We start from the raw sequence: 27,732 nt of genomic DNA on the forward strand, positions 1-27,732 counted from the left end.
TCTTGGTGGAATCTCTAGAAAAATAGCTGGAGGAATCCCTAGAAGCATTCCTGGAAGAATACCTTGAAACATTCCTGAAGGAATTCCTATAAACGTTCCTGAAGGAATCCCTAGTAAAATTCCTAAAGAAACACTTAGAGTAATTAACAGAGGAATCTCTGGAGGAATCCCTAGAGGAATTCATAAAGGAATCCCAAGAGAAATTCCTGAAGGAACCTCTAAAGGAATTCCTGAAAGAATCCCTAGAAGATTTCCTGAAGGAATTTGTAGAAGAATTCTTTAAGGAATCTCTAGAGGAACTCCTGAAGAATTCCTTAAGGAGCCCTTTAAAGAAGGAATCCCTAAACGAATTCCTAAATGAATCTCTAGAGGAACTCCTGAAGGATTCTCTGTAGCAATTCCTAAAGGAATTCCTTAAAGATCTCCTAAAGGAATCTTTATAGGAACATCTGAAAGAATCCCTAGAGGAATTCCTGAAGGGATTTTCAGAGAAATTCCGGTTGGAATCCCTAGAGAAATTCCTGAAGAAATCCGTAGAGGGATTCCAGAAGGAATCTCTAGAGAAATTCCTGAGGAATTAACGAATGAGTCCCTAGAAGAATTCCTAAAGGAATCTCTAGATGAATTCTCAACGGAATTGCTAGAGGAACTCCTGAAGGAATTATAGAGAAATTCCAGAAGGAATACATAAAGCAGTTCCTGAAGGAATACCTAAAAGAAATCCTGGAGGAATCTGTAGAGAAATTTCTAAAAGGAATCCCTAGCACCTGCATGAATCTCTAGACAAACTTCTTGAGCACTCCCTAGAGTAATTCCTGGAATAATCCCGAAAGGAATTCCTGGAGTAATTTCTGGAGAAATTCTTGGAGAATTCCCAATTCCTGGAGACTTCCTAGAAAACTCTTTAAGGAATCCATAGAGGAATTTCTGATGGAATCCCTAGAGAAACTCCTCAGAGAATCCTTAGAAGAACTATTGAAGATATCCCTAGAGGAATTCCTGTAGGGATCCCTAGGAGAATTACTGGAGGAATCCCCAGAGCAATTATTGGAAGAATCCTTAGAAAAATTCCTGGAGTATTAACTGGAGGAATTCCTGGCATGACACCAAGAGGAATTCCTGGAGTAATCTCTGGAAAATTCTTGGTGTATTCCAAGAGAAATTCCCGGAGAAATTCCTATAGGCGTTCCTGGGGGAATCCATGATGAAATTCCTGGACGAATTATTAAAAAAAAAATCCTGGAGGAATCTCCAGCAGAATCCCTAGAGGAATCTCCAGAGGAATCTCTGGAGCAATTCCTGAAAGAATCCCTAGAAGAATTACTGGATGAATCCCTAGAGGAATACCTGGAAGAATTCCTGGAGTATTCACAAGAGAAATTTCTGGAGTAATCTCTTGAGGAATTCTTGGAGTATTCCTAAGAAAAATTCCCGGAGTTATTCCTGGAGGAATCCATATAAGCGTTCCTGGATGAATCCCTAGCGAAATTCCTGGATAAGTTATTAAAGAAATCCCTGGAGGAATCTCCAGAGGAATTCCTGGAGGAATCTCTAGAAGAAAAAAAGAATCATAGAAGAATCCTCACACGAATTCCTGAAGGAATTCCTAGAGGAATGTCTGAAGGAATCGCTAAAACAACTCCTGGTAGAATCCCTAGAGGAATTTCTGGAAGAATCCCTAGATAAATTCCTGGAGGAATCCTTAGAGGATTTCCTGAAGGAATTTCTAGAAGAATTCTTCAAGGAATCTCTAGAGGAACTCCTGAAGAATTCCTAAAGGAGCCCTTTGAAGAAGGAATCCCTAAACGAATTCCTAAATGAATCTCTAGAGGAACTCCTGAAGGATTCTCTATAGCAATTCCTAAAGGAATTCCTAAAAGATCTCCTTAAGGAATTGTTATAGGAACATCTGAAAGAATTCCTGAAGGGATTTTTAGAGAAATTCCTGTTGGAATCCCTAGAGAAATTCCTGAAGGAATCCGTAGAGGGATTCCAGAAGGAATCTCTAGAGTAATTTCTGAGGAATTAATGAATGAGTCCCTAGAAGAATTCCTAAAGGAATCTCCAGATGAATTCTCGACGGAATTGCTAGAGGAACTCCTGAAGGAATTATAGAGGAATTCCAGAAGAAATACATAAAGCAGTTCCTGAAGCAATCCCTAAAAGAAATCCTGGAGGAATCTGTAAATAAATTTCTGGAGGAATCCCTAGAGGGATTCCTGCAAGAATCTTTAGAAAAATTTCTTTAGCCTTCCCTAGAGTAATTCCTGGAGTAATCCCGAAAGGAATTCCTGGAGTAATTTCTGGAGAAATTCTTGGAGAATTCCCAATTCCTGGAGACTCCCTAGAAGAACTCCTTAAGGAATCCATAGAGGAATTTCTGATGGAATCCCTAGAGAAACTTCTCAGGGAATTTTTAAGAAGAACTATTGAAGATATCCCTAGAGGAATTCCTATAGGAATCCCTAGGATAATAACTGGAGGAATCCCCAGAGGAATTATTGGAAGAATCCGTAGAAAAATTCCTGGAGTATTAACTGGAGGAATTCCTGGCATGACACCAAGAGCAATTCCTGGAGTAATCTCTGGAAAAATTCTTGATGTATTCCAAGAGAAATTCCCGGAGGAATTCCTATAGGCGTTCGTAGGGGAATCCTTGATGAAATTCCTGGACATATTATTAAAAAAAAATCCTGGAGGAATCTCCAGCAGAATCCCTGGAGGAATCTGTGGAAGAATTCCTGAAAGAATCCCTAGAAGAATTACTGGAGGAATCCCTAGAGGAATACCTGGAAGAATCCTTAGAGAAATTCCTGGAGTATTCACAAGAGAAATTTCTGGAGTAATCTCTTGAGGAATTCTTGGAGTATTCCTAAGAGAAATTCCCGGAGTTTTTCCTAGAGGAATCCATATAAGCGTTCCTGGGTGAATCCCTAGCGAAATTCCTGGACGAATTATTAAAGGAATCCCTGGAGGAATGTCCAGAGGAATTCCTGGAGGAATCCCTAGAAGAAAAAAAGGATCCTAGAAGAATCCTCACACGAATTCCTGAAGGAACCCCTAGAGGAATTTCTGAAGGAATCCCTAGTAATACTCCTGGTAGAATCCCTGGAGGAATTTCTGGAAGAATCCCTAGAGAAATTCCTGAATGTATTCCTAGAGGAATTCCTGAAGGAATCCTCAGTTGATTCCCTAAAGTAATCCCTAGAGAAATTTATGAAGAAATCCCTAAAAGAATTTCTGGAGGACTCCCTGGAGGAATTCATTAATGAATCCCTTGTGAAACTCCTGAAAAAATCCCTACAAAAATTACTGGAGGAATCCCTAGAGGAATATCTGGATAAGTCTTTGGAAAAATTCTGGAGAAATTCCTGTAAGAACCATCGGAGGTTATTCTGGAGAAATTTTTGGAGGAGATTCAGGAAGAACCCCTAAAATCTCTGAATGGAAGATCTGAAGGAAATCCTGGAGGAATTCTGGGAGGAATATTTGGAGGACATCTTCAAAGGATCTCTAGAGGGTTTATTTATTTTTTGAGAAAGAAATCATTAATATTGATCCGACGAATTATATCTTTGTATTATAGTAACATTGTACATATCAGAAATTGCCAAGCTTACCAAAAATGTGCAAGATTCTTTTTACATCCTCCGTCAAAAACTTAAACAGTGAAATTTGGTATAAAACAATGCTTTTGATTGCGTTTATACATCTTTTGTTATTTTGAACATCAATGCTCAATGGGTAATGTATTAAAAGTATTTTGGACAGAAAACCAGGACAGCTATGCATAGTAGATCGTCTTTCGATTGCCAACCTCTGTGAAACAAGTTTCTTTGATTTCGTGTGCCTAATCCCATTCATCTCAAGTCTCCGTTCACCCCCCCACCCCCCCTTAATCCAAATCGACAAACCACGTCGCATTAATTTTCCTTAGGAAATCCCCCCTCCATTGAATTGACGACTTTCGCTGTTGCGAATCCTCGATGTCCTTATCCCTATAAAATAGACACCGGCAAACATCCTTCGTCACCGTCCTCATCGTCGTCTGCCACTGCCAAAGGCACCGAAAGCATTGGATGGTGGGTACGGTCCATGGCGGGATGCGAGACCAATTTTCTGTGTCAGTAGGTTTTTCCCTCGTCGTCGTCGTAAGTTGGACCGTAAGTTTTGGTTTTGAAACAGTGTAACGGCAGTCGAGGGGTGCCTTGAAGAAATTTCGGCGATTTAGGTGAGGACTGTTGTGTGTGTGTGGTTGTGTGCGTAAGAGTTTACCATACGGATCAGGACTCTTAATCAATCCCGGAGTGATAACTCTCGCCGGATTCGATACGAGTACGCTGTATGCTCTAGCTAACAGGCGACTCGATTGGGTGGGTGGATGAGAGCGTGAGTTACCGTTGGGGCAGCTGTGCGCATGTCTACGTCCGAAACTCTCCTGTTTGGCGGTGTGCGTTCGTACGGGTTGATGACGGAATGATCGGCCAGATGACGATGACGGACGTGGTGGACCGTGACCAGAACAACTGGGCTACCGTGGCAGTAGGGTACACAAACTGCGTAGCGTAGGTCCTCTCTGACGTCACACTCTTGCGTAGCCTGACGCTTGCAGGAACTCACTCTCCGTGCAGCAGGTCGTCGTCGAAGTCGTCGTCGTCAGTCGCAAGTCGCAATCATCTTCGCGGATTGTCGGTGTCGTCCCCGTCGTCTTCGTTGCTACTTCGGTGGAGCCCGAAAGCTCCACGTTCGGCAAACGGTTTTGGATCCTGCGAATTCCCTGGTTCGGGCCTGGCATGCAAGTTCCCCGTGCCAACGCAACCAGAACGTAGCAAAGCTTCACTCGGTGCGGTCGTGTAACATCCCACATCCCAACAAAACAGCAGAAGAAGAAGGCAAAAGGGCACTACCAGAAGAAGGAAAAAAACCGTGCGTTTGTTTGTGGCTATTTCCCAAGAGTTTCGGTTGAGTTGAAGAAAACGCGCTCGCCGGATTAGGCAAAACCCGCGGGAGAAGTGTGTGCAATACTAGAAGTAGGGCAGTGGCGTGCTTTCGTAGCTCGTTGAAAGTTGTTGAAGTCCGATTCACGGGGGAAGACACCACTGGAAGCACAAGTGTAGATGAAGCAATCCAACAACTAATCGGACTGTTATTTTGTACAGGTTTGTGGAAACGGGTGCTGAAAACCGTGGGTGCTAGTCGAACAGAACTATCGGCAGAAGGGCGAAGAAGGCGGAGCAGTGTAGAACAGTGTGCTAAACGCAGGAGCACGTTGCTCGTGGAAGGCTTTAAGAATCGAAGAAGAAAGTTCGAGTGCTGCTAAAGATATCGCTTTCGCCGAAAGCCAAAATCGCTTTTTGTAACATTTTATAAGTGGCGTCGTTTCGAGTGAAATTTGTGGTGCAAAGAATCCGTTTTTTCCAAAGATATCGAGAGTTTAGTTTTCTAAGAAAAGCACTTTTTAACGAGCAAACTTGAATCTAGTTAAAGTTGGTGTCAGCGTCTAGCTAATAAGAGAATTTTAATCCAGTTGGAATAAGTTTATTTTTCTACTTGTAAAAAACCTAAGAAATTTCTGCTTAAAGAACTGTTTGTAAATTAATAAATAGTGAAACGTTTGAAGAGATCGCATCGGTGAAGAATCTGTTTAGATGCTGAAGCTGAACTGCAACTAGTGAACGTGAAGAAGAACATCTGTAATATAAACTGACCTAACGAGAATTGAAAATCGCGCGCGTGTGAAGGTGAACTTGAACCGCTGCTTAAATGGGTGATTTTTTGTACGGAGGTTCGGTTCTGGCGAATGATTCGTGCATGTCCAGCCAATCGCTGCTCGACACGTTGAGTATTAACAATCTGCTGAACATCAAGCATCTGTCGAACGGAGCAGGAGTCAGCTCGGCAGGCGGTGGTCTAAGTCCCTCGGGTGCGGAATCGTCATTGAACGTGAATAGTTCCGGTTCAGATTCCATCGTCGATAACAACAACTCGACGAACGGCGGGTGCAAATCGGGCAAGAAGTCAGCAATGCCAACGACGACCAGCATGACTTCATCTGGAGGCAGTGGCGTCGATGAGACCGGACTGTTGATTGCTCACTCGCAAATCGCATCCAGCAACTCGGCTGTTACCATTCCAACTATCACGACAGCCATCTCGTCTGAGTGCTCACTTACCGCGTCCAGCGTCAACACTCTATCACTTCACCTGAACGCGGGTCAGTCCGACGACGATACATCGACCTCCTCTCTGCTAAACGGTGGAGGCTCTGGGACATCTCCGATTGCTTCCCTTAACAGCCACAGCAACAATAACAACAATCCCAACGCCACCAACAACAATCTCCTAATGGAAAACTCCGACTTGCATCTTCCCAGTGCTGCTGACGAACTCAGTCTCAAGGCAGCCGATCTGAGCTGCCTAAGTGTGACTTCCAGCCTCATGAACGGCGGAACATCCTCGCACATGATTCTTCCTCCCAATGGTCTCAACTTCGGAACCACTCCGGACCACAGCCCTTGGTCTACCAGCATCGATGACCCGACCACCGCCGCCAGCTCTCATCTCTCCATCAACGGCCTCGGTGGATTCCAGAACTACTCCAACAACCATCTGTACAACGGTGCAGCAGTCGCAGCTGCTGCAGCCGCCGCCGCTGCCCAGCAACAACGCCGTGCCATCACTGCTTCCCATGGAGGATTCCCCCATCACGGCCTCTCCCCCAACAATCCCCAAAACCACATGCTTCAGCACCATTCCTCCTCCAATGCTCAACCCCAGCAGTCCCAATTCAAGAACTCCTACCCCACTTGGTCCAACCCTGCTCCCTCTCCATGGTCCCAACAGCAGCCACCCCAAAATCCCCAAAACCCCATGAACTCCTGGAACCGTGGCCGCTCCGTTCCCAACATGAACCTCGGCAACGGTCTCACCAATCCGCTGCACCCCCGTAAACCCCACAACCAAAACTCCCAGCAGTCCATGTCCCCGTACTCGAACCACCTTCACCAGTCCCAGCAGCCCCATCTGCAGCAATCGCTCGGCTCCAACCTGATCAACTCCCCCTCCAAGTACCGTCGCAGCACTTCCTACCCGGCGGGTAAATCCGGTCTGCCCAACTCCGGAAACAACGCCGGCGGCGGAGGATTCGGTGCCGGTCCGCTGGATTGCGTCCCGCCGCTGGACGACTCCCGTGACCCGTTCCTGTCTTCTTACCAGGTAAGTCTACCTAAAATCTTCTTCCGGCGATGCCCTTGATTTTCGTACGATCGAATACTATACCTAGCTAGTGCGAAGACGCTGATGACGCTGACCTTCACCTTCCCTCTAGTCAGTCAGAGTAGCGTCGGTGGTTTGATTTGGGGGATGCCAACACATCAACGCCGGATGATGCGAGAAGCGAAATGCGTTTCTTATTTGGTGTGAGTGTATGGGCCGTCGTTCGCCTCGCCTTGCCTCGCCTTACGGTAGATGCTTTTTCTAGTCTAAAGATATCGTCGACGGAAGGTGTGTGTGATGCGATTTTTTTTTGATGGTACATATAGGATGGAAATGTAGGGGGGATGAAAAGGTAGATGTGAAATGCAATCGCTGTGACGTGGGTAAATTTTGATCACGCTAATGGCAGCGATGCATGAGGGAATTTTTAAAACTAGTGCAATGATTTTTAGTAACCCTGATAAACATTTTTCAAGTTGATCGAGTTGATAAAATTTTTAAAATTCCAATGATTTTTCAATGTGGGTGCAATAGGGTGCGGCTTATTTTCTGAATGTTCTCAAAACCAAACATTCGTGTGCTCTTTTGAATTCCAATCACATTAAAAAGAGTAACCCCACAATTTAATCCAAAAATGTTTAGGCTACAAGGTGGCGCAAGCGACTTGAAGGTGAATTGAAAAATATGTTTATTTAGTTATTCAACGAAAACTGCCCAAAAACATTGGTTTAAACGAAAATACCGAATTTGGCTAAAGGGGAGATATTTTCGGCCTTAGCAGTCCGACGGTTTGAGTTATCATTCAGCGTTTTTCAACGATTGAAAATAACGTAATTCTTGAATAAGGCTAAATAATAAGCGAAACAGACAAATTAAAAGACAAAACCCTGTTTCGGCTATCATATAGACTGATAAGGATGAGAATCCCTCCCTTTCGCCAAGTAAATACCGACAGTCGTGATGGAACCCCGAAAATACCAAACCTTTAAATTTTTTGACAATTAAACGTTAAAACTTATGCCGAAACTGGTTTTTCTTATTTGTTGAACTTTCGTAAAGTTCTTAGAAACAAATTTTCATACATAATTAAACTCGTAGTTTTAACAAGATGCTCACGGTGTGTTTCGTAGAGCAATTTCTAAACAAAAAATTCGGCATGTCTGAAATTTTGACACAAGAAAGCCATGATTGTCCCCTTTCATTTGCAACTAAAACGAAAATAATCGGTCGGTGGGTCTGGAGCATTTGTTTTTCAATATTTTTTACGGAGTTTGGGTTAAAACTTTACCTTAGTAAGCACCTAGGGTCTTTTTCGACCCATTTAGAAATTCGAATCATTGTAACTTTTGATTGAAACAACTTATTTTTTTTTGTGGGATTTTATTTTTGCGGAAACGAAAGTTTTGAATGACCCCTAGGGGCGCTTCTATAAAAAAGTACAAACTGTGACTTAGGGTCTTTTTTGACACGGAAATTTAAACAGCTTGAAAAAATCAGTGTGTTTACCGAATTTAGTTCTGTTGAGCTTATATGAAATATGTCTAATTTCAGAAACCCTTCCGGAGATCCGGAATTGGGTCGCTTTGGCCACCGGAAACCTGATACATCTGAAAAAAGTCTCTTAAGAGACCCTTACTCTGACGACCTGTAGTTTCGTTACTAAAGAAGTAATCTGAACCGTCCCCATATTGTTGAATAGGTATTCACGTGAAACAAACTTCATGATTTTGAATTCTGTGACTCTTCTAATTCAATCATAGCACCAACTCGAACGTCTTTTGATGGAACATTACCATCAAAAGTCGTTCGAGTTGGCGCTTTCATAAGTTTTGACCACAACATATACAGTGATACCTCCATGAGTCGATGTTCCATGACTCGATATCGACTCATGGAACCATACTAAAAACAGAATTTCATGGTTACTATGATGGTCCCTAAAAGCCACTTTCCAAAGGATTGTTGTTCCATGACTCGATATTTCCAAGAGTCGATGGTCCCTTCAATATCGACTCATGGAGGTTTCACTGTATGCGAAACATAGTACTTGAGATCTGCTGAATATAAATGGCAAACAAGTTTGTATGCACTAAAGATCACCGTTTTTGGCTCGTTTTTGTCAGAGCTTCGTATGATTTCGTTATTAAGCTAGCAAAATCGTAAAGTTACTAAGTAACAGTTTCAAAGCTGGTTGAATTCATTTGTTTTATGTATTACTATGGAATTCCGTACAACTCTAATAAAACTATTCTAAAAATGAACATTACAGCATCTTATTGAGATCTCTAAGCACAATGCCACGATCACACCATCAATTTTTCACAGGTAGATTTGTTATGTATTAAATCTATCGATGTTTGTTTGAATTCATTAGCACTTTTCTACCATCAATTTAAATAGGAATGCCAGCATTATTATTAATACTCTTATCTTTATTTAATAGATTTTCAGCCCTAGACTGGCGAATCTTAAAAAAATTGTCAGCAATCCTGTTTGTTTTTCCATCGCAAACAAAAGAAATGTTCTGTCACTCATCATAACCAGCACATGGACAATAGTGTCAACATTGTACTGCTATTGCATTTGGGTTGTAATATTGGATTTATTGAGTGTTATATTACGTCTGTCATTGGCACATATGTGAACTTGTCAATATTCTGGAATCTATGACATAAGGTCGAAAGGGCAAAAGATCGAAGAGGAATAAAGAGGGGATAAAAGGTCGAAATTAAATTTACCATCACTTTCAACCTTTTGCGTTTTTGACCTTGTCTTCCAACCTTTTGTTTTTCGACTTTTTGTCCTTTCGACCTTTTGTCTTTCGATCTTTTGTTCCTAAACCTAGTCAGAAAGATGAATATTGCTCTTGAGTTACAAATTAAAATTGAAAAAAGTTTGTTTGACATACTTAGTTGTAAAAGCAATGCAAATTTCAACAATGCATGAAGCAAAGAAGAGGCAACTCGGACCCATGCCTGTAAATGTTCAGGTGTAGAGCTGTCTAGAATATAATCTACAAGATATTGATACTAGATTTTTGCACCATTTTCATCTAAATCCGTTACAACAGTTTACCTCATCAAAATTTATTAATTTACGATGTATGTAAAATGATATTTCAAACAACAAAACTTCAAAAAAAATGTTGCACTAGACCCCCCGATGGATTATTTTGATTTTAGCAGCAAATGAAAGAGGAAGGTCTTGCCTTTCATCGGACCAAATTTGAGACATGCCGATTTTTTTGTTATAAAGTTACATGAAAAAGACACCGTGGCTATATATATAAATTTTATACTGAAAATGAAATTTCCGGCGGAAAAATCAAACAATCAAGATATATTCAATTATTTTTTTTTATTGAAAATCATGTTTCTAGCTAAAACAACTTTATAACCTTCAAAAGAATGTTGAAGGATTTGAAATCGGTTGAGTTATCATGAAGTAATGGAATGTTTTAGCAAAATTCTGGAGAACACACTCAACCAAAAAAAGTTTTAATTTTGAACAATTTTGATATTCCTCAAACTTTTCATGCAAATAATTTAGAACAAAATGATTCCAAGAGCTTCAAAATTGGTTGAAAATGAACTCTGTCATGAAAACTTCATTGAAGGCCGTTTTTTATAACGTGAAACTTCACGTTCAAGTCGGCACCTCTGATATTTTTGGAAGTGTTTTTTTAAGTGTTTTGAATTCAGAAAATCACAAAAAATTATGTTCAGTTTTTAAAATAGTCTTCAATGATTTTCCTATGTTAAGCAGCAACAAGACAACGCGACTTGTTCGGTTAAATTTATTAAGACTACCGATTGAATTGTCCCTGCAACACAGAAATGAATCAATTAATTTTTTTCAGAAAACAAATCAGAACTGAAAGCAAATTGTGAAACTTGCGCAAAAAACTGAGTCTGTCAATTATCTGAATTTCTTAAAATTGATATGGAAAATGTATACTTATCAGCGTATTTTCTCACATATGGGACTGATATGCAATTCACGGCAGTGAAACTAAAGAGCAACACAATTTATGTTCATGGTTATTGTGAGATCCAGAAGTAGATGTAAATTATTTGATAAATGCAGTAAACATAAATGTGAAATAGGGTCCTTCCTTAGCCGAGTGGTTAGAGTCCGCGGCTACAAAGCAAAGCCATGCTGAAGGTGTCTGGGTTCGATTCCCGGTCGGTCCAGGATCTTTTCGTAAAGGAAATTTCCTTGACTTCCCTAGGTATAGAGTATAATCGTACCTACCACACGATATACGAATGCGAAAATGGCAACTTTGGCATAGAGAGCTCTCAGTTAACTGTGGAAGTGCTCATAAGAACACTAAGCTGAGAAGCAGGCTCTGTCCCAGTGGGGACGTTAATGCCAAAAAGAAGAAGATAAATGTAAATCATGTCTTTCCCACAACATATTTGGATATAATTTTTCATTTGATTATGTAGGGCTCAGTTTTTTTCTCAAGTTTTAAAAAAGTGAGAGTTTGACCAAACTCATACATAGTTTAAGGGCATTACGGTGATCCACAAACCATTATTATCAGAAAAATATCTGTTGCAAATCTGTGCACATGGTTCGACTTCAATGGCTTACCTTCATGTCTAGGCAAATAAAAAAAACTGAGGTCCTGTTTCGATGGTTTAAGTCCAGCTATTCAAAATAAGCTAGGGATATTTGAACTGGTTTCCATTAGCCGTAGTTTCCAAATGAAATTCTGCATTTATACCTCGTTGAAAGAAGGTTTGTCTGGTGATATGTAAACTTTGGTTGGATTTTTTAAGGGAAAGATGAACAAAATTTTGAGTTACGCTCTCTTTGCAGCGTAACCATCAAAACTATAAGCATTGATTTTCAGTAGAAAAATGAGGCATTCTAATACCGTTGATAATGACTAAATAATTGCAACAACAAACCCTATTTCTAGGAATTAAAAAGTTTAAAAAAAAATCACTGATTTTTCATAGGCTCATGCGCTAATTTTTGCAAACATTTTTTCATAAAATACTTTAAGGATTTTCCTTAGAGTTTTTCTTCGATAAATAGAATTTTGCTCTTAATAACTCAACAAATATCTCCAGGGATTCTATATCCTGTTATTGCGTTTTGAATTTCATCAAGAAACGACACCATGATTTTATCGTATGGTATCTGAATAATTTCACGAATTTTACTGTTGAACTTTTTCTGAATAATTTCATCCAAAGGTTTAAGTGTAGAGGGCAGAAATTCATTACAATAAAGCTAGTCCAGAAACTCAATCAAGGATTAAATCCTGCAAGAATTACGACATATCATTTTTAAATTCCTCTTAGACGCATTTCACGCCAACTCGAACAAATGTTGAAAGTACCCTCTCAGACTTCAACGAAATTTCTTGGATTTGTTGACCTTGACAAAACTAGTTTTTCCTAAATTTATCTGGAGTGTCATGCCAAACTTTAATACCCGATTTTTTTTGGAAAATAATAAAATCGAAAATTGGCAACTCCTTTAAAAAGTGGTATAGCTCGGCCTTGATTATCCGGGATTCGATTATTCGGAATATATTTTTTTATATTCTTGTTTTTCAGTTTTTATGCACAATTTTAAGATAATTTAGTTTTGCAATATACAATATGAATGGTTTGGCAGTGTTGGACGTAGGTAAGAAAAGGGGGGCTCGAAAAAAGGTTTTTGTTTTGTGTATGCTGGTCAAAAATTTATTTTTCTTCTCAAGACCCCTAATTTTATAAATAAAACAACGAAAAAAGATAATATTTTAGATCTTTTATCGCAGATTTTAATTTTCTTTAAGTGATACGATTACCCGGAAGATTCGATTATCCGGAGAGAAAAAAAGTCTATACTCCGGATAATTGAGTCCGACCTGTATACTTGTTGAAAATTTTTGAATGAAAATACTAAAATCATTTATAGATTATTTGAAAACATTGCCGTTATTTTGTATGAACTTAATATTTCTAAAATATTTTTTTTTCAGTGTATATGGGATTCTCGTTAATTTAAGAATACTGCTTAGACGAAATTTCGGCAATTTCGGTTGAATACTGTGATGATTGTGACCTTGACTTGTTTGAAAATGACAAGCCAAAAAATTGCATTTAAGACAAGACATTTTTTTGTTAGTTTTTCGTTAGACCAGGCTGCTGTCAACTTAAAATTTTCGAAAAAATACCCGAGTATGCCTAGGAGTTTGCGGTAATTACCTAGTCACGCTAAAAAGTCGTAAACATTTTATGTGACATTAAAACTGCAAACTTTTAAGAAACGTTCTTTTCTTTCTTCTGTAGTTGGTATTGTTTATGCATAAGTTTTTCAAAACTTTTGTAAAATATATTTTCTACAAATGTACAGTCAGAAACTATCTGATTCAGATGATGTATGGACATATTGCCTGCCTCAAATTTCAAAAGCTTTGTGTGAAGTATTTTAAGTGTGTACCTTGAAAATGGTTTCCTGCGAGACAAGCAAAAATTCTCGAGTCCACACCCCTCAGGTAGTGAAAATTAAAAATTGACAAATTTTCAATGGACTTCAAATCTTGGAAATCTTTTATTTACTAGTGTAGGCCACAATTAAGTCTGTTTTGTATTCTTATTCAAAAATGCGGACAATTTTATTACAAAACAACAACAGGTTTTGCCATTTTGCTATAAAATTATTTTGGAAAAAAGCGGGTAAAAATGTAAGGCCCTTTTCAAATGTTAGTCCAGACAAATTATGGAAAAACTTGGCAAACTTAGTGGTTTAATTTGTCATCCAACTCCAGAAAATTTTATTGAAATCTGACAGGGTGCTGCAAACGTTTGTTCGAGGTCACACGAAATGCGTCTTATGTAAAAAAAACAGTGAAGAAGCTATTACTCAAGAATATATGTTTAAATTTAGGTTACGGAAATTACGGATACGGCAGCTAGTAAGTTGATACAAAGGTTAAGCCGAGATTTTCATTGGGTAGAAAAGTGTTTAGCGACGTCAAAATTTATCCAATTTTTAATAAATTAATCAACCTCTTCCTTTCTTCTATAACGTGACCAAGTTAGTTTTGGGTAGTGTGTTACTTAAATTACGGCACTTATATTCTCAAATGACTATCGGGAATTTATAAAGGTTCTACTGTATTTATCATCTCAGGAACAGCTTGGAAACCTATATGTAAAGCTGTTCTTTACTTTTCTATCCTCAAAGCTGTTCTATACTTTTTTTTCGAATACGAAATACGAATACGGCCTCTGTATTTTTATTTAAATGTTCAATGATTTTATGAATTCTGAAAAACCTTCTTATATTTAGTTTATGTAAAGCATTAAATTGCCGTAATCTGAAGCAGAATTTTTGTAAGTTTGGAAACCATAGGGGCATATAAGTTTTATAGAGGAGTTTGAAGACCTCAGAATTATCTGTAAGGTGTTGAATTAGGTGATAATTATTCTCCAATGTTCAAGGAATCTGAAATGGAAATGTTTAGAGATCTCATCGTTGTGTTCATAGAAAACATTTTTTTGCATCCTTCATCATGTCGTCATTTTTGAAAGCGCTTTATCATTCAGGTTGAGGACCACTGGTTACATTGTCCGGAAAATTCTCAAGAAATATAGTCAGCGCTTACAAAAAAGCAACTCGAAATATTTCACCAAATATTCCTCATGAAATTACCGAAGGATACTTCCAAGGAATCCACAGGGAATGTCAACTTCTGGTTACATGAAGTTCACTTCATAATTACATTTTTTTAAAACGCTAACTATCTAGTGAGTTACTAGTTCAAATTTTTATTGTCTGTAGATACTTACAAGTAATTACTACTTTAATGAATTTCATTAGAATTTTTAATCTTAACTTTTTCTTTAAGAGTATCAATTATGACACTTTCACCAATATCTCTAATGATTGAACAAAAATATTCGTCCGAATGATTCGTCTTGGATTTCCAACAGAAATTACACTCCGTTTTCCTCGTGTATATCGTTTAGATATACTGTCAAAGAGTTTGCTAGAATAAATGCGATATATAATGTCAAACAACTCGACAAATTTGTCTTTTAATGGATTCCTTAATGAATTTGCTCAGAGTTTTCAGTTGTGAGTTCGAAAAAACATTACCATAATGTAAGTTATAATAGCCTAGAAAATCATTCAAGTAATATATTAGAATGCGATTCTCTAGAAATTCCTCCAGGAATTTCAACATTTCAATTAAAAATTCCTCTAGATGCACTGTGCTTAGCTTGAATATCATGGGTCACGCATCTGTTTTTAATACTTTTTAGAATACCATAATGTACAAGAAATTTACTTATTTTAATTCACATCTTTCATACATGCATTTTTGGTAACAACAAAAAACTAAGACAAAATAGCCATTTATTGCTGTAAATTGATAATTGTTTTTTTTTTTCTGTTGCGTTTTAGAACCCTGTTCACTTCCACAAAGTTGTGTATTTTGACTATAAACGTCATTTCGTAGAACAGTTGTTCCATAAAAAATCTTCATATTTTGAAAATATTTTATGACATTCCTTTGTATTTCGGTAGGGTGACTAGATGGCGAGTTGGTGTATATTCAACTTTGACAAATCCTTAAATAAAAAGTAAAAATTTGCAGCGCTATTTGTGACAGTATTCCGAACTAAATGTTCTGGTGATCTGATGTGCCATATCATTTAAGGTGAAGATGAATCGAAGCCAAAGTTCAAATTTTCAAGAGCACGGATCTGGAGAACCAAACATCCGTTTGAGCTGAAAACCTTATCGATTGGTCACCACCAGCTGATGACCAATCGATTAAATTTTTAGCTTAAACGGATGCTTGGTTCTCCAGATCCGTGCTCTTGAAAATTTGAACTTTGGCTTTGATTCATCTTCACCTTAAAAACAATATCAGAAGACACCATTTCGATAGAAGTACGTTTTAACGCGCTATTGTGAGATGGTATTATAAAAACATTTCAAGCATTCCCATTGGAATCGTTCTAATATTTCTGGATTTCAACCAAGAATTCTTTCATGGATTTTTAAAGGTACTCCTTCTTGAAAATGCCTTAGAGAGATTTCTTTGTGATTTCTTGGAGGAACTCATGGAAATAATCCTGATGACTTCTCGTTCCATGAAAAAAAAAAATACATAGGTTACTTAAAACATGGTGAGTTATGGAAAAAAAATCAAAAGAGATGTCTTGAAAACTTCAAGATGAATCGGAAAGGATTTTCGAATATTTTCTTAGAGAATTTCTGGTGAAAATTTAAGGGTAACACCTTAAAATTCCGTGATTTTTTTTTTGCTGTAGCAATTAGTGATGAAATGCAAGTAAGAATCTTCACATGTATTCATTCAAAAATAATGTTGGTTCGCGAATTAACTTTGGAGAAATATCTGAAGGAATATTTGGAAAATCCTCATAGAAATTTCTTATTGAACCTGTGGATGACAGTTCTGAGGCAGCATTTTAATGAGGGAATGATTTGGAGCAATTCTTGCAGAATCTCTGCAAAAATCTCAAAAATATTGTTATTAGGGTCGGTGTTCCCTTAGTGGACAGTCCCCTATTGTCACACTTGTGGCATTTTACGGCCGTTTAGCTATAAATATTTTCAAAATATTTTTGGATATGAAGGTCAGAGCTATTTATCTAAGTACTATTGATACACAGTTTGATTTTGTTCAAAAAATGATCGCTATAATGAGTTTTGCTTAAAATTTGAGCTCCCTTGAGCCTTTATTAAACCTATTGTTCCTATAGTAGCAGTACTGAGAGAAACTATTTTTTATTTTGCGAAATAATTGATGAATTGAGAACTTTTTTTGCATTAAACAAAAGCTTTTTATCCACACTTTGTAGGAAAAATATAAAAGTTTTGTAAAGATACGGGTTTGATTAGTATTTTGCCAACTCCGTGATGCTAGTGCTACTATAGGAACAGAAATTAAAAAGAGTGCTACAAAAGGCACATGTATTCCTATAGTGGTACAAGCGATAACAAATACAAACATATGAGTTTTCATACTTTTCATATTTTTCTCATAAAACCAAGATAAAATGCTTTCTGATGGTGTAATGACGCTAGCTTTATTTTTCGATTTTATACGAATATTTGTTCTTAGCTTTGCGGCTATTGGTACATCGACCCTATAGAAACATGAATAATCATGTTTGAAGGATTTGCCAAAAATCAAGTAGAAATTTTTGGAAGAATTTTGGAATATTATTAATGGCAATCGGCATAAGAACTGGATGAATCAGCATAAAAGCTCCTGTAGAAATCCTTGCATGATTTCTGAGAGAATACTGAATGAAAAAAAATTAAGTCAAGCGTGTGCTAGAATTAGGGCGTAAGTCGCATGATCGATTTCTCTTCATCGATCCTCTCTTCTGCAAATAAAAGTGACAAGTTGCAAGTTTGTCAGCATTTTTTCACCTCAGGACGCAAGAATGCATCGCTGCCTAGCGGCTTGAAGTGAAAAAAAATGCTGATAAACTTGCATCTTGTCACCTTTATTCACAGAAGAGAGGATCGATGAAGAGAAATCGATCATGCGTCTTACGCCCTTATTCTAGCACACGCTTGAAGTAGGATTCCAAGGACATTCCTTAGACTAATTCTCGTGTTACTTCCTAAAAGTACCTATCTTATACTGAGAGACTCTTTTTAGTCAATAATTGGGCCACATTAACCACTTCCGTTCCGTTTATGAATAAAACGCTTGCCAAGGACATTTTCTTTTGATGTACAGGGAAAAAGTTTCAGTATTACACCGTTAAAATCGAAAGAGAGCAAGAGAGAAAAGAATCTCTCATTGTCACATAGGCTCGTATAGTGATTAATCTGCTGTTGAATAACTGTAGAGGTCTCTGTAGCCTCTTGAATGTACAATTGAATTGTCTGCTAATATTGCTCCAAGATTTTCCAGTAATTCTAAGACAGACCTTGTCAAAACGTAAAAGTAAAAATGCAGAAAAATCAATTACACTGCGGAACACGTTTTTGTCTCAAGCATCAAAATACCGTTATTTACTTAATTAAGGGTTGCTGAATCCATTGCCGTTTCCAAAAATGTCACAGCACGTCTAGTTTTTGAGATATTGGCAGTTGAAAATGCAAAATTTGACTATTTCAGCCAACTTGCATGCAAGTTTTCCAGCTTGTAAGGAAATTTATTCGCTTAATTTGCCACAGAATTCCAACTTTATATGTTTAACAATACTTATCAGCAAAGTTCATAATACTATTGATGCTCAAAAGTTGTTTTTTGGTGTTTTAGAAAAGTATTGCATTTTGCCATACACGAGAAACAAAGAGTTTTGTATGGAGACTGCAAGCATGTTGAAAAACCCGATTTAGACTAAATTTTATCGTGCAATGTTAACCAAATTATATCCAAAATGAAAGTTGAAGTCATATTTTGCATGTTTACTTTATTGGATCACAAAAAAGTTTGAGTAATCATACTTTAAATTTCATATAAACATCACTTAAACCAGTGTTTTATACTACCTTGGCGACCTGTAGCTAAAAATTGTGACGTGCTGGGACATTTCTGAGAACGGCATCAGATTCAGCGGCCCCAAATCTACTAGAGACACATAATTTGGTTCTTGAGACATGCAAAAATGGCATTTTTGTTACGCTGTGTTATGAAACCTTGTTCTATAAGTGTTTAACGTGATATTATTGCACAAATTTTACGATTCTGTTGTCGAATTTTTGAATTTATGACCTATGGGAGATCCACTGTGCAATGGTTGCTACTCCGTGAATGATCAGAACCAGGGTTGGGTATGGTGATAGTAGTAGGCTTGAATTTCGCGAAAATCAGTTGGCTTCTCTTTCTACAGTAGTTTAAAGTTATGAATCTCATCAAGTAGCCTTTGTTGGGCACATTAATTTTCTAATTCAGTAGTGTCATGGAAGGCTGTAAATGCGGGAAATGCAGCGGAAAATAGAAAATTTTTCTACAGTAGCTTTGGGTTGCCCTACAGCAGCGATAGGCGTGAACTTCACTGGCTTCACTGACTACGATTTGCGACGCTTGCTACAGTAGGCAAGAATCTCAGATCTTTTCCCAACTCTGAATCAGAACTGTTAAGAATTACACTTAAATCCAAATGAATAAGTTATAGGGCTTTCCGCTTACTCTCGAAGTGCAATTTTAGCAGCTCTCATAGAGACCGAGAATACGTCTGCATTTCCACAAACACCACGGGAAGGGTTTGTATTAGTGAGGGAAGAAAAAAAATCTGGGAGTTACCTTTGGTCGGTGATAGGATCCATAGATAAGGAGGGAAAATATTATTCTAAGTGGCCGAAACAAGTTTGTAAAAAATTATGAAATTTGCAGCTTTGGCGTTAGGAACATCAAGACTTCCAAAAGTCGAATAACAGTGTACGTAAAATTTCGTTTAATTATACAAGTTGCATCACATCCGCCCATCATGGTGGATGGAATCGTTTGGTTGAAGAGATTCCTTACATAAAACGCTTCTCTTTAAGTTCATTTAGACATGTTATTTCGATACACGTATAATTTAAACCGAATCATGTAATCTATAGCATCTTCTTTGTTATCATAAATAAAGTAACACAAAAAGTGTTTCCGTTATACGTAAATTCTGGTTGATTAGGCTTTATGAACTACACCAATTTCTGGAGTCCCAATTTTGAGATCAGGTTCAATAAATAATTTACTGAGCTTGGCGGTGAATTGAAAGTTATTCTGCTAGTTCCCTTGTTTAACCATTTGGGCCCAACTTATTAGGATTCATCGATAGTAATAAACTCTCTAGGCAAATTTAGTTTTTCACTAAGCACTCTTCCAATTCACTAATGCATCCTCTACAATCACACAAGTAGTTGTGCCGCAATTGGATTCCTGCTCTCCCACACAAACCCAACACCACTCGAAACGCGTAACTATTTTTACCTCGCCTCTAATTCCTCAACTACCTAGCAGCAGTAGTGGTTCGTTTGACACTCACTAACCTTCGTTAGAGCAATAGTTAGTAAGTGCCCACCTGCATTCGTACTCTTCCTTGTTATTCAGGGAGGGTTTTCCACGACTGGCCATAAAAATAAAACTCCCCAACGACGACTAAGCTGAGGTTCATTTGGGTGGTGCGAGGGAGACGTCCCTAACGAGGTTAACGAGGGAGCGAGTGAGGAGATAGTTGGCACCTAATCATGAGGTGGTATTATGTGTCATTACCAGTGCGGTAATGACCGAAGTATTGTCGTTGATCGTTTACCACTACCAGAAACCGACACAGCTGATCTGATATTCGGCTTACAGCCGAAACTGTATTTCGTTATGTTTGCTTATTTCTGTTTAATCTCGCTGAGCGTATTCAACGCAAGCGTGGTGCGATTGTCTCTGGTGAATTTCTTTGCCTAGAATATTTCTTGCCTGCCCAACTCTCGCGCCACTGTTTGGAAGCATAGCTTAGTTTGAGAACCTCTGTTCAATATAATGGCAAGACATGCCTACAAATTTACCCACAGTCAGAGGTCCCTCTGACAACGTTTCTGCCCTCTTATGGGGGTCCCCACGCGATACGGAGGAACATCCGGCTCTCTCTTGCGCACCAGAAAATGCATTCTCCCACTGGGAATGTTCGGCGGAAAATTTATCGCTCTCCGTTGAACTCCCGGACCCGGAAGTTTTGCGTCCGGATGTTTCGCGCTGCTGTGTGTTTTCTGCTGGATGTGTCTGCCGAAGCTTTTCGGGGGGTCCTTCCGTTTGGTGGTGGTTCTTGTCGGTGCGGTTGAACTCTGATGTGGTGGTTTGCTTCTTTGGAGCATGTCAGCAGGGACTTTTGATTGTGTTATCAACATGACGGGAGGCTGATTCTCTAAGGAGAGTTCATATTTCAAGGAACATGATGATACTAGATTTATGAGAATGAGCATGATGAGTCACATCAGTAGGGCAAACATATTCGTCATTTTAATGAAATTAATCTAACTCAATCTATTGATGCGCTTATCTTGGCAACACTAGATTGTAACCATTTTTGCCAAAATATATTGCTTTAATCAATGTTTCGAGATTGGATATTCATTAGTACCGTAATCCGGGGTAACATTGATCATTTTTCTGAATGTTTCTTTAATATTTCGTTTGAAAATGCAAATGTTGCAAATTTTATATTTTTAAAACAAGTACTGCCACCCATGGCTCGAGACTATATACTGTATTTTGTTTATTGAAAGATTTAAGCATGTTAAAAAAAATGTTTTAGGCGATTTTTTGATTCAGCTGATATGGGGTAACATTGATCAGCTATGTAAACAACGTTCGGTAATACTGAAAATGTCGTTACTTACTTAAATCATGGCCCCTGAAGCCGAATATGAAGGCCAAACGCTTACAAGTCATTTACTTTTTGAGTTATTTTAAAATTAAAAACACTTCGAACCACGGAATACGCCTAAAGGTAGGCGATTTCCTAAGGGAATTTTACATTCCTAACAGTAATTCGGTAATGTTGCCTAATTGAGCATCCTTATCAAAGTTTTGACAACGGAATCGTTTTCGGCGATGTCATTTTTAGTAAGAAACACATTTTGCTTGCTCATATCGTATGCAGAACTTATGTGGGACATGAATCTTCGGTAGTGTCATCCTTAACAAATAAAATCATTCTTTCGAAAAGTTGCCAGATTTGCTCATAAGGTAAACGCAATTTTCACAAAATATTAACTTTTATTAGCTCATGAATATAAGAAAGAGAAACACCATTCATGGTATGGAAATGTTTCATCAATAAATGATAATACGAACTTTTGATGAGGCGAGTCATTCCGATCAATGTTACCCCGCTGATCAATGATACCCCGGATTACGGTACCAACAAGTAAGCTATACATTGTTCCATTGATTAACTGTTTAAAGTCGTAAATTTGGTCAAGTATAGAATGAATATTATAGGACAATGTAATCAATCAAGAGCGATATCAGTTGCAATTCCCTAACATCCAAATCACCAGTTTATAGATTTCAGCAGCAAATTTGCATTTAATAAAGAGAGATTTCTTGAAAAGGACGATTTCAATTGTTTACCTTTTGTTTGCAAGATTACTAATTTTCAGGGACATTATACATTATACATTATAAATTACGATTTACGAGGTGAGGGTCTTCACTGACTGATATGATTGATTGTTGTTTATTGCAAATTCCCGTTGAAAAATAGATATTTTAAGTTCGCAAGGAATCATCCTATTTGGTTTATCTTGAGTCGTCAAAAATGAATTGCGGCTGGAGATACTGTTCATAGGGAAGACAAGATTTAATATAACAGTAATTCTGCCACAAATGTAGTTTGAGTTTCTCATTTTTGTTTATTTAGAATTTTGGATTCTGTCAGATTTTTTTAAAGATATTGTGTAGTTCATTTGTTCAAGAGACACGTCACAATATCGGAATTCTCTAAGGATTCACCTCAAGAATCCTTTCAGGATTCTTAACCGGAGTCCTCTCATGATCCTTCTCCGAAATCCTATCAAGATTCCTCTCCGAATCACTCTTAGGGATTCTCTCTGGAATCCTCTCAGGATTTCTCTATGGAATCCTCTCAGGATCCCCCTCCGGAATCTTCCCTGGATTGTTCTACGGAATCCACTCAGGATTCCTCTCCAGAATACTCTCAGGATTCTTCTCCAGAATCCGAACAAGATTCTTTTCCAGAATCCTCTCAGGAATCTCCTCCGGAATCCTCTCAGGATTCCTCTCCAGAATCCTCTCAGGATTCCTCTCCAGAATCCTCTCAGGATTCCTCTCCTGAATCCTCTCAGGATTCCTCTCCTGAATCCAGTCAGAATTTCTCTCCGGAATCCACACAGGAATCGTCTGGAATCCACTCAAGCTTTCTCTCTTGAATTCTCTCAAGATTCTTCTCTGGAATCCACTTAGATTTCCTCTCTTCAAAATCCTGTTAAGATTGCTCTCCAGAATCTTCTCTGGATTTCTCTCATGAATCCTCTCAAGACTACTCTCCGGAATACTCCGGATTTCTCTCCTGAATCCTCTCAGGATTGTCCTCTGGAATCCTCTCAGGATTCCTCTCCAGAATCCTCCCAAGATTCCTCTCTAGAATTCTCTCAGGATTCCTCTCCTCAGTCCACTCAGGATTCCTCTTCGGAATCCTCTCAGGATTCTTCACCAGAATCCACTCAGAATTCCTTCAGAATCCTCTCAGGATTCTTCACCAGAATCTACTCAGATTTCCTTCAGAATCCTTTCAGGATACTTCTCCAGAATTCTCTCTGGATTCGACTCCAGGATTTTTCTATAGAATCCTCTCAGGATCTCCCTCCGGAATCTTCTAATGATTGTTTTACGGAATCCACTCAGGATTCCTCTTCAGAATCCTCTCAGGATTCCTTAATAGAATCCTCTCAGGATTTTTATCAAGAATCCTCTCAGGATTCCTCTCCGGAATCCACACAGATTTCCTCTCTAGAATCCTCTCGAATTCTCCTTTGGAATCTTCTTAGGATTAGTCTCCGGAATCAACTATGGATTCTTCACCGGAATCCTCTCATGATTGTTCTTCGGAAACTTCTCAGGATTCCTCTCAGGCAGAGGCGCGTCCACGTTTGAATCTATGAGTAGAACAAACGTTAGCAAATATTTTGTGTAACAGTGAAGCTCAGAAAAAAACTTAACTCTGGAGAGTTACTATATTTGATGAGCTCAAACACAAAGGGGTGTAAATGACATTTTGGTATTGTTTGGAAATTTTACTGTTTACGAGCGTTCGGAACATATTTTCAGGTGATGTTTCCGCTCAAAAGAGAAACATGACATTACGACAAATATTACTCTTTTTATGTTTTTTATTTTTTCCTCAAGGAATTTCAACAGAAATTTATTGAGATATTTGCCTTAATGTTTTTATATTACTCCCGACATTTCTATAGGAGTTCATTTCGTGATAATTCTTCAAGGAATTTCTTCACGAATTTTTCTAGGGAGTTTCTCCCAGAATTTTGGTTAGGATACCTTAAGAATTCATCCTGAATTTTCTAAAGGATAAGCACAGAAATGGAAATTCTTCAAAGATTATTTCAGAAATCATCTGAAGAGTGTAATTTAAAGGCTTCAGAAAACATTCATCCAAAAAAAAAATTGAGAAATTTTTCGAGGAAGTCCTTAAGCTTCAAGATTTTATCAAGTATTTCATCCATAGATTTCTCTGGGACATCCTCCAAGATTCCCAGTCAAAATGTATTCAAAGCTTCAACCAAAAACTGCCTCAGAAATTTCAACGAATTTCAGGATTTATATGACATTGCAACTAGGGACTTCTCTAAAGAAATCTTCAGCAATTGATCCAGAGATTCCTTCTAACATTTCCACAGAAGTTCATCCAGTTTTTTTTTGAGTTTTCTCAAGTAAGACTTGAAAGTATTTTGTCAAGAATTCTTTTAGGAATGTCTCCTGGAAAATGCTACGCAATTTTTCCGTGAGGTGTTTCTAAAGAAAACCCTAGAGTAACCTCTGAAAAAAGTTGTGTAAGTTCCAAAGTCACCCTTAATGAACAAGGATCTCTGAAATAACTCCTGAACTCTTGGGAAAGTTTGAACAAATTTTCTAGAAAGTTTGAAATACTCTCAGGATTTCTCTACTGAATTCACACAGGAATCCTCTCAGGATTCTTCTCCGGAATGCACTCACATTTTTCCCCAGAATCCACACAGGAATCCACTCAGGATTCTTCTCCTAAATTCTCTCAAGAAGCCCTCTCAGGGTTCTTGACCGAAATTCACTCAGGATTCCTCTCCCGAATCCTCTCATAATTATGCACCAGAACCCTCTCAGAATTCCTCTCCGGAATCCTCTCAAGACTCCTCTTCGGAATTCTCTATAGATTTATCTCTGGAACATTCTTAGGTTTTCTCTTTTGAATGCTATACGGAACTCTCTCCGGATTCTTATCCAGAATCCTCTCGGAATTCCTCTTCAGAATCCTCTCAGGATTCCTCTCTGGAATTCCCTCAAGATTCTTCTCAGGATTCCTTTTCGAAATTAGCTTCTCAGGATTCCTTTTTGGAATTATCTCAGGATTCCCCGGAATCCTCATAGCATTATTCTCCGAAATCTTCTCAGGACTACTTCCCAGAATCCTCTCAGGATTCTTCACCAGAATCCTCTCAGAATTCCTCTCCGGAATCCTCTATAGATTTATCACTGGAATACTCTCATGTTTTCTCTATAGAATCCTATCAGGAACCTTCTCCGGAATTCTCTCAGGAATCTTCTCCAGAATTCTTTTAATATTCCTCTCCAGAATACTTTCACGATTGCTCACCAGAATCCTCTCAGGATTCCTCTCTGGAATCCCCTTAAAATTCCTCTCTGGAATCGTTCCAGGATTCCTCTTAGGAATCCTCTCACATTCCTTTTCGGAATTATCTCCGGTTTCCCCGGATCACTCATAGGGTTCCTCTCAGAAATCCTCTCAGGACTACTTTCCAGAATCCTCTCAGGATTCCACTCTAAAATCCTCTCCAATATCCTCTCAGAATTTTCCTGTAGAATCCTCACAAGATTCCTATCAGAACTTCTCTCTGGAATCCTTCTAGGATTCATTTTCCCCTTAGGAATCCTCTATCCTTTAATCCTCTAAGGACATCTCTCCAGAATCCTCGCAGGATTCCACTCCAGAATCCTCCCAAGATTCCTCTCCGGAGGATTCCTCCAATCGGGATTCCTCTCCAAAGGATTCCTCTCAGGAAACCTCTCTGGAATCCTCTCAAGACTCTTCTCCGGAATCCTCTCAAGATTTTTCTCTGAAATCCACTCAGGATTCCCCTCCGGAATCCTCTCAGGATTCCTCTCTAGAAACCTCTCTGGATTCCTCTCTAGAATCCTCTCTTGATTCCTATCTAGAATCCTCTCAGCATTCTTTTTTAGAATTCTCTCAGAATTCCTCTCCGGAATACACACAGGATTCTTCTCCGGAATCCTTTCAAAATCTCCTCCGGATCCTCTTCTCAGGATTCACCAGAATCCTGTATAGGTTTATCTCTGGAATACTCTCAGGTTTTCTCTCTAGAATCCTATCCGGAATCCTCTCCGGAATCCTCTTCAGTATTCTCTAAGAATTTCTCTCTAGAATCCTCACAAGGTTCCTCTCAGAATTTCTCTCCGGAATCCTCTCAGGAGTTCTCTTCAGAATCCTCTCAGGATTCCTCTTCTCCTTCGGAATTTACTCATGATTCTCTATCTATGCTCTAATCCTCTGAAGACTCCTCTCCAGAATCCTCTCAGGATTCCTCTCTGGAATCCTCTTAGGATTCATCTCCGAAATCTCCTCAGGATTTCTCTTTTAAACCCTCTCAGGATTTTTCTTTGGAATTTTCTCAAGATTTATTTCTGGATCCATTAGGGAAACGTTATTCAGTAAAAATTGTATCAGTAAATTTTATACCAATTTGGACTGCTTAAGCCATAGTGGTGGTTTTGAACATTGCTTCAATCATTTGTTTCAATTGTTAAGTTTAAAAGCAAAATCTTAGGGAGACATGTTACTAGAAGTAGGCACATTTTCTGCTGATAGGAATACAGGTATGTTCCGTTTTTATCACGTTACGATTTTGTCACGCTCCGATTTCGTCAACAAATTATTCCGTTTTTTATCAACACACAAGCATTTATTTGTTTTAATTTTCAAAATGTTTAGAATATAAACTTAATACTTATTTTGAAACAATTGAAATGCTTTTTGATAGCCTCAGAGTTGAATTTTCAACATTATGTTAATATTTAGCATCTACGATACATGGTAGGTGTGAAATATACGATTCAATAAGGTTTGACCCCTTCTTATGCACTAATCAATTGGAGTTTTCAAACTTAGCATGATCTGTTGGATAAGATTGACCCATCCATCAACAATCGAGAGTTGCTCTGGCCACGTCCTAACAATAACTGGAATTTTTGATTAGCTAAATACGTATTTAAGAGATTTGCAGAGACCTTGCCCTTTTCTTATATAACATGGCATTAAAGAATTTTCTATGTAAATTTGGTAGATATATATACCCTCCTCCCTCTATGGTTTGATTTTTTGTATGAAAATAAAAAAAATAACTTAAGATATCTCAAATCCCCCAGCTTCCCCCAATAACCGCTTACAAGATTAATGGACGATCCCATATATGTTCAGTTCTTTTTGATAAGGGATGCACTTGGGAATGAACTCAAGAAGGCAAGGCAATGGCAAAAGACATGATCGGGTTTATTTTATTTTTGATAAGACTGTCGACCTTGTTATATTTTGGACATTATCTTCTATCTCTCAAACTCGAAAGCATTGCACAAATTATAGCAAACAGCAATTGATTAGATCCTGTTCCAAGGGGTAAGGTACGAGGTCCTTTCTTAGCCGAGTGGAATGGAAATTTCCTTGACTTCCCTGGGCATACAGTATCATCGTACTTGCCTCACGAAATACACCGCAAATGAACATGCAAATATGGCAGCTTTGGCAAAGAAAGCTCTAAGTTAAT

At 38.4% G+C, this 27,732-nt stretch overlaps 1 protein-coding gene across 2 annotated transcripts in view; it reads left to right on the forward strand.

Moving 5' to 3' along the window:
• The window catches only part of LOC5575787 (cytoplasmic polyadenylation element-binding protein 2), a 1,148,023-nt gene that overhangs the window by 25,981 nt on the left and 1,094,310 nt on the right, over positions 1-27,732 (forward strand). The window contains exon 2 of one of the 2 annotated variants that reach the window (XM_021837782.1): positions 5,160-7,215. In XM_021837782.1, the coding sequence (XP_021693474.1) occupies positions 5,764-7,215 (1,452 nt within the window). In that variant the 5' untranslated portion in view covers positions 5,160-5,763. Of the gene's footprint in view, positions 1-4,723; positions 7,216-27,732 lie in introns of those variants that run through there. The other variant, XM_021837781.1, reaches the window with a different exon arrangement.

This window comes from Aedes aegypti, chromosome 1 (genome assembly GCF_002204515.2).
Source record: "Aedes aegypti strain LVP_AGWG chromosome 1, AaegL5.0 Primary Assembly, whole genome shotgun sequence".
In the NCBI taxonomy this organism is placed as follows: Eukaryota; Metazoa; Arthropoda; class Insecta; order Diptera; family Culicidae; genus Aedes; species Aedes aegypti.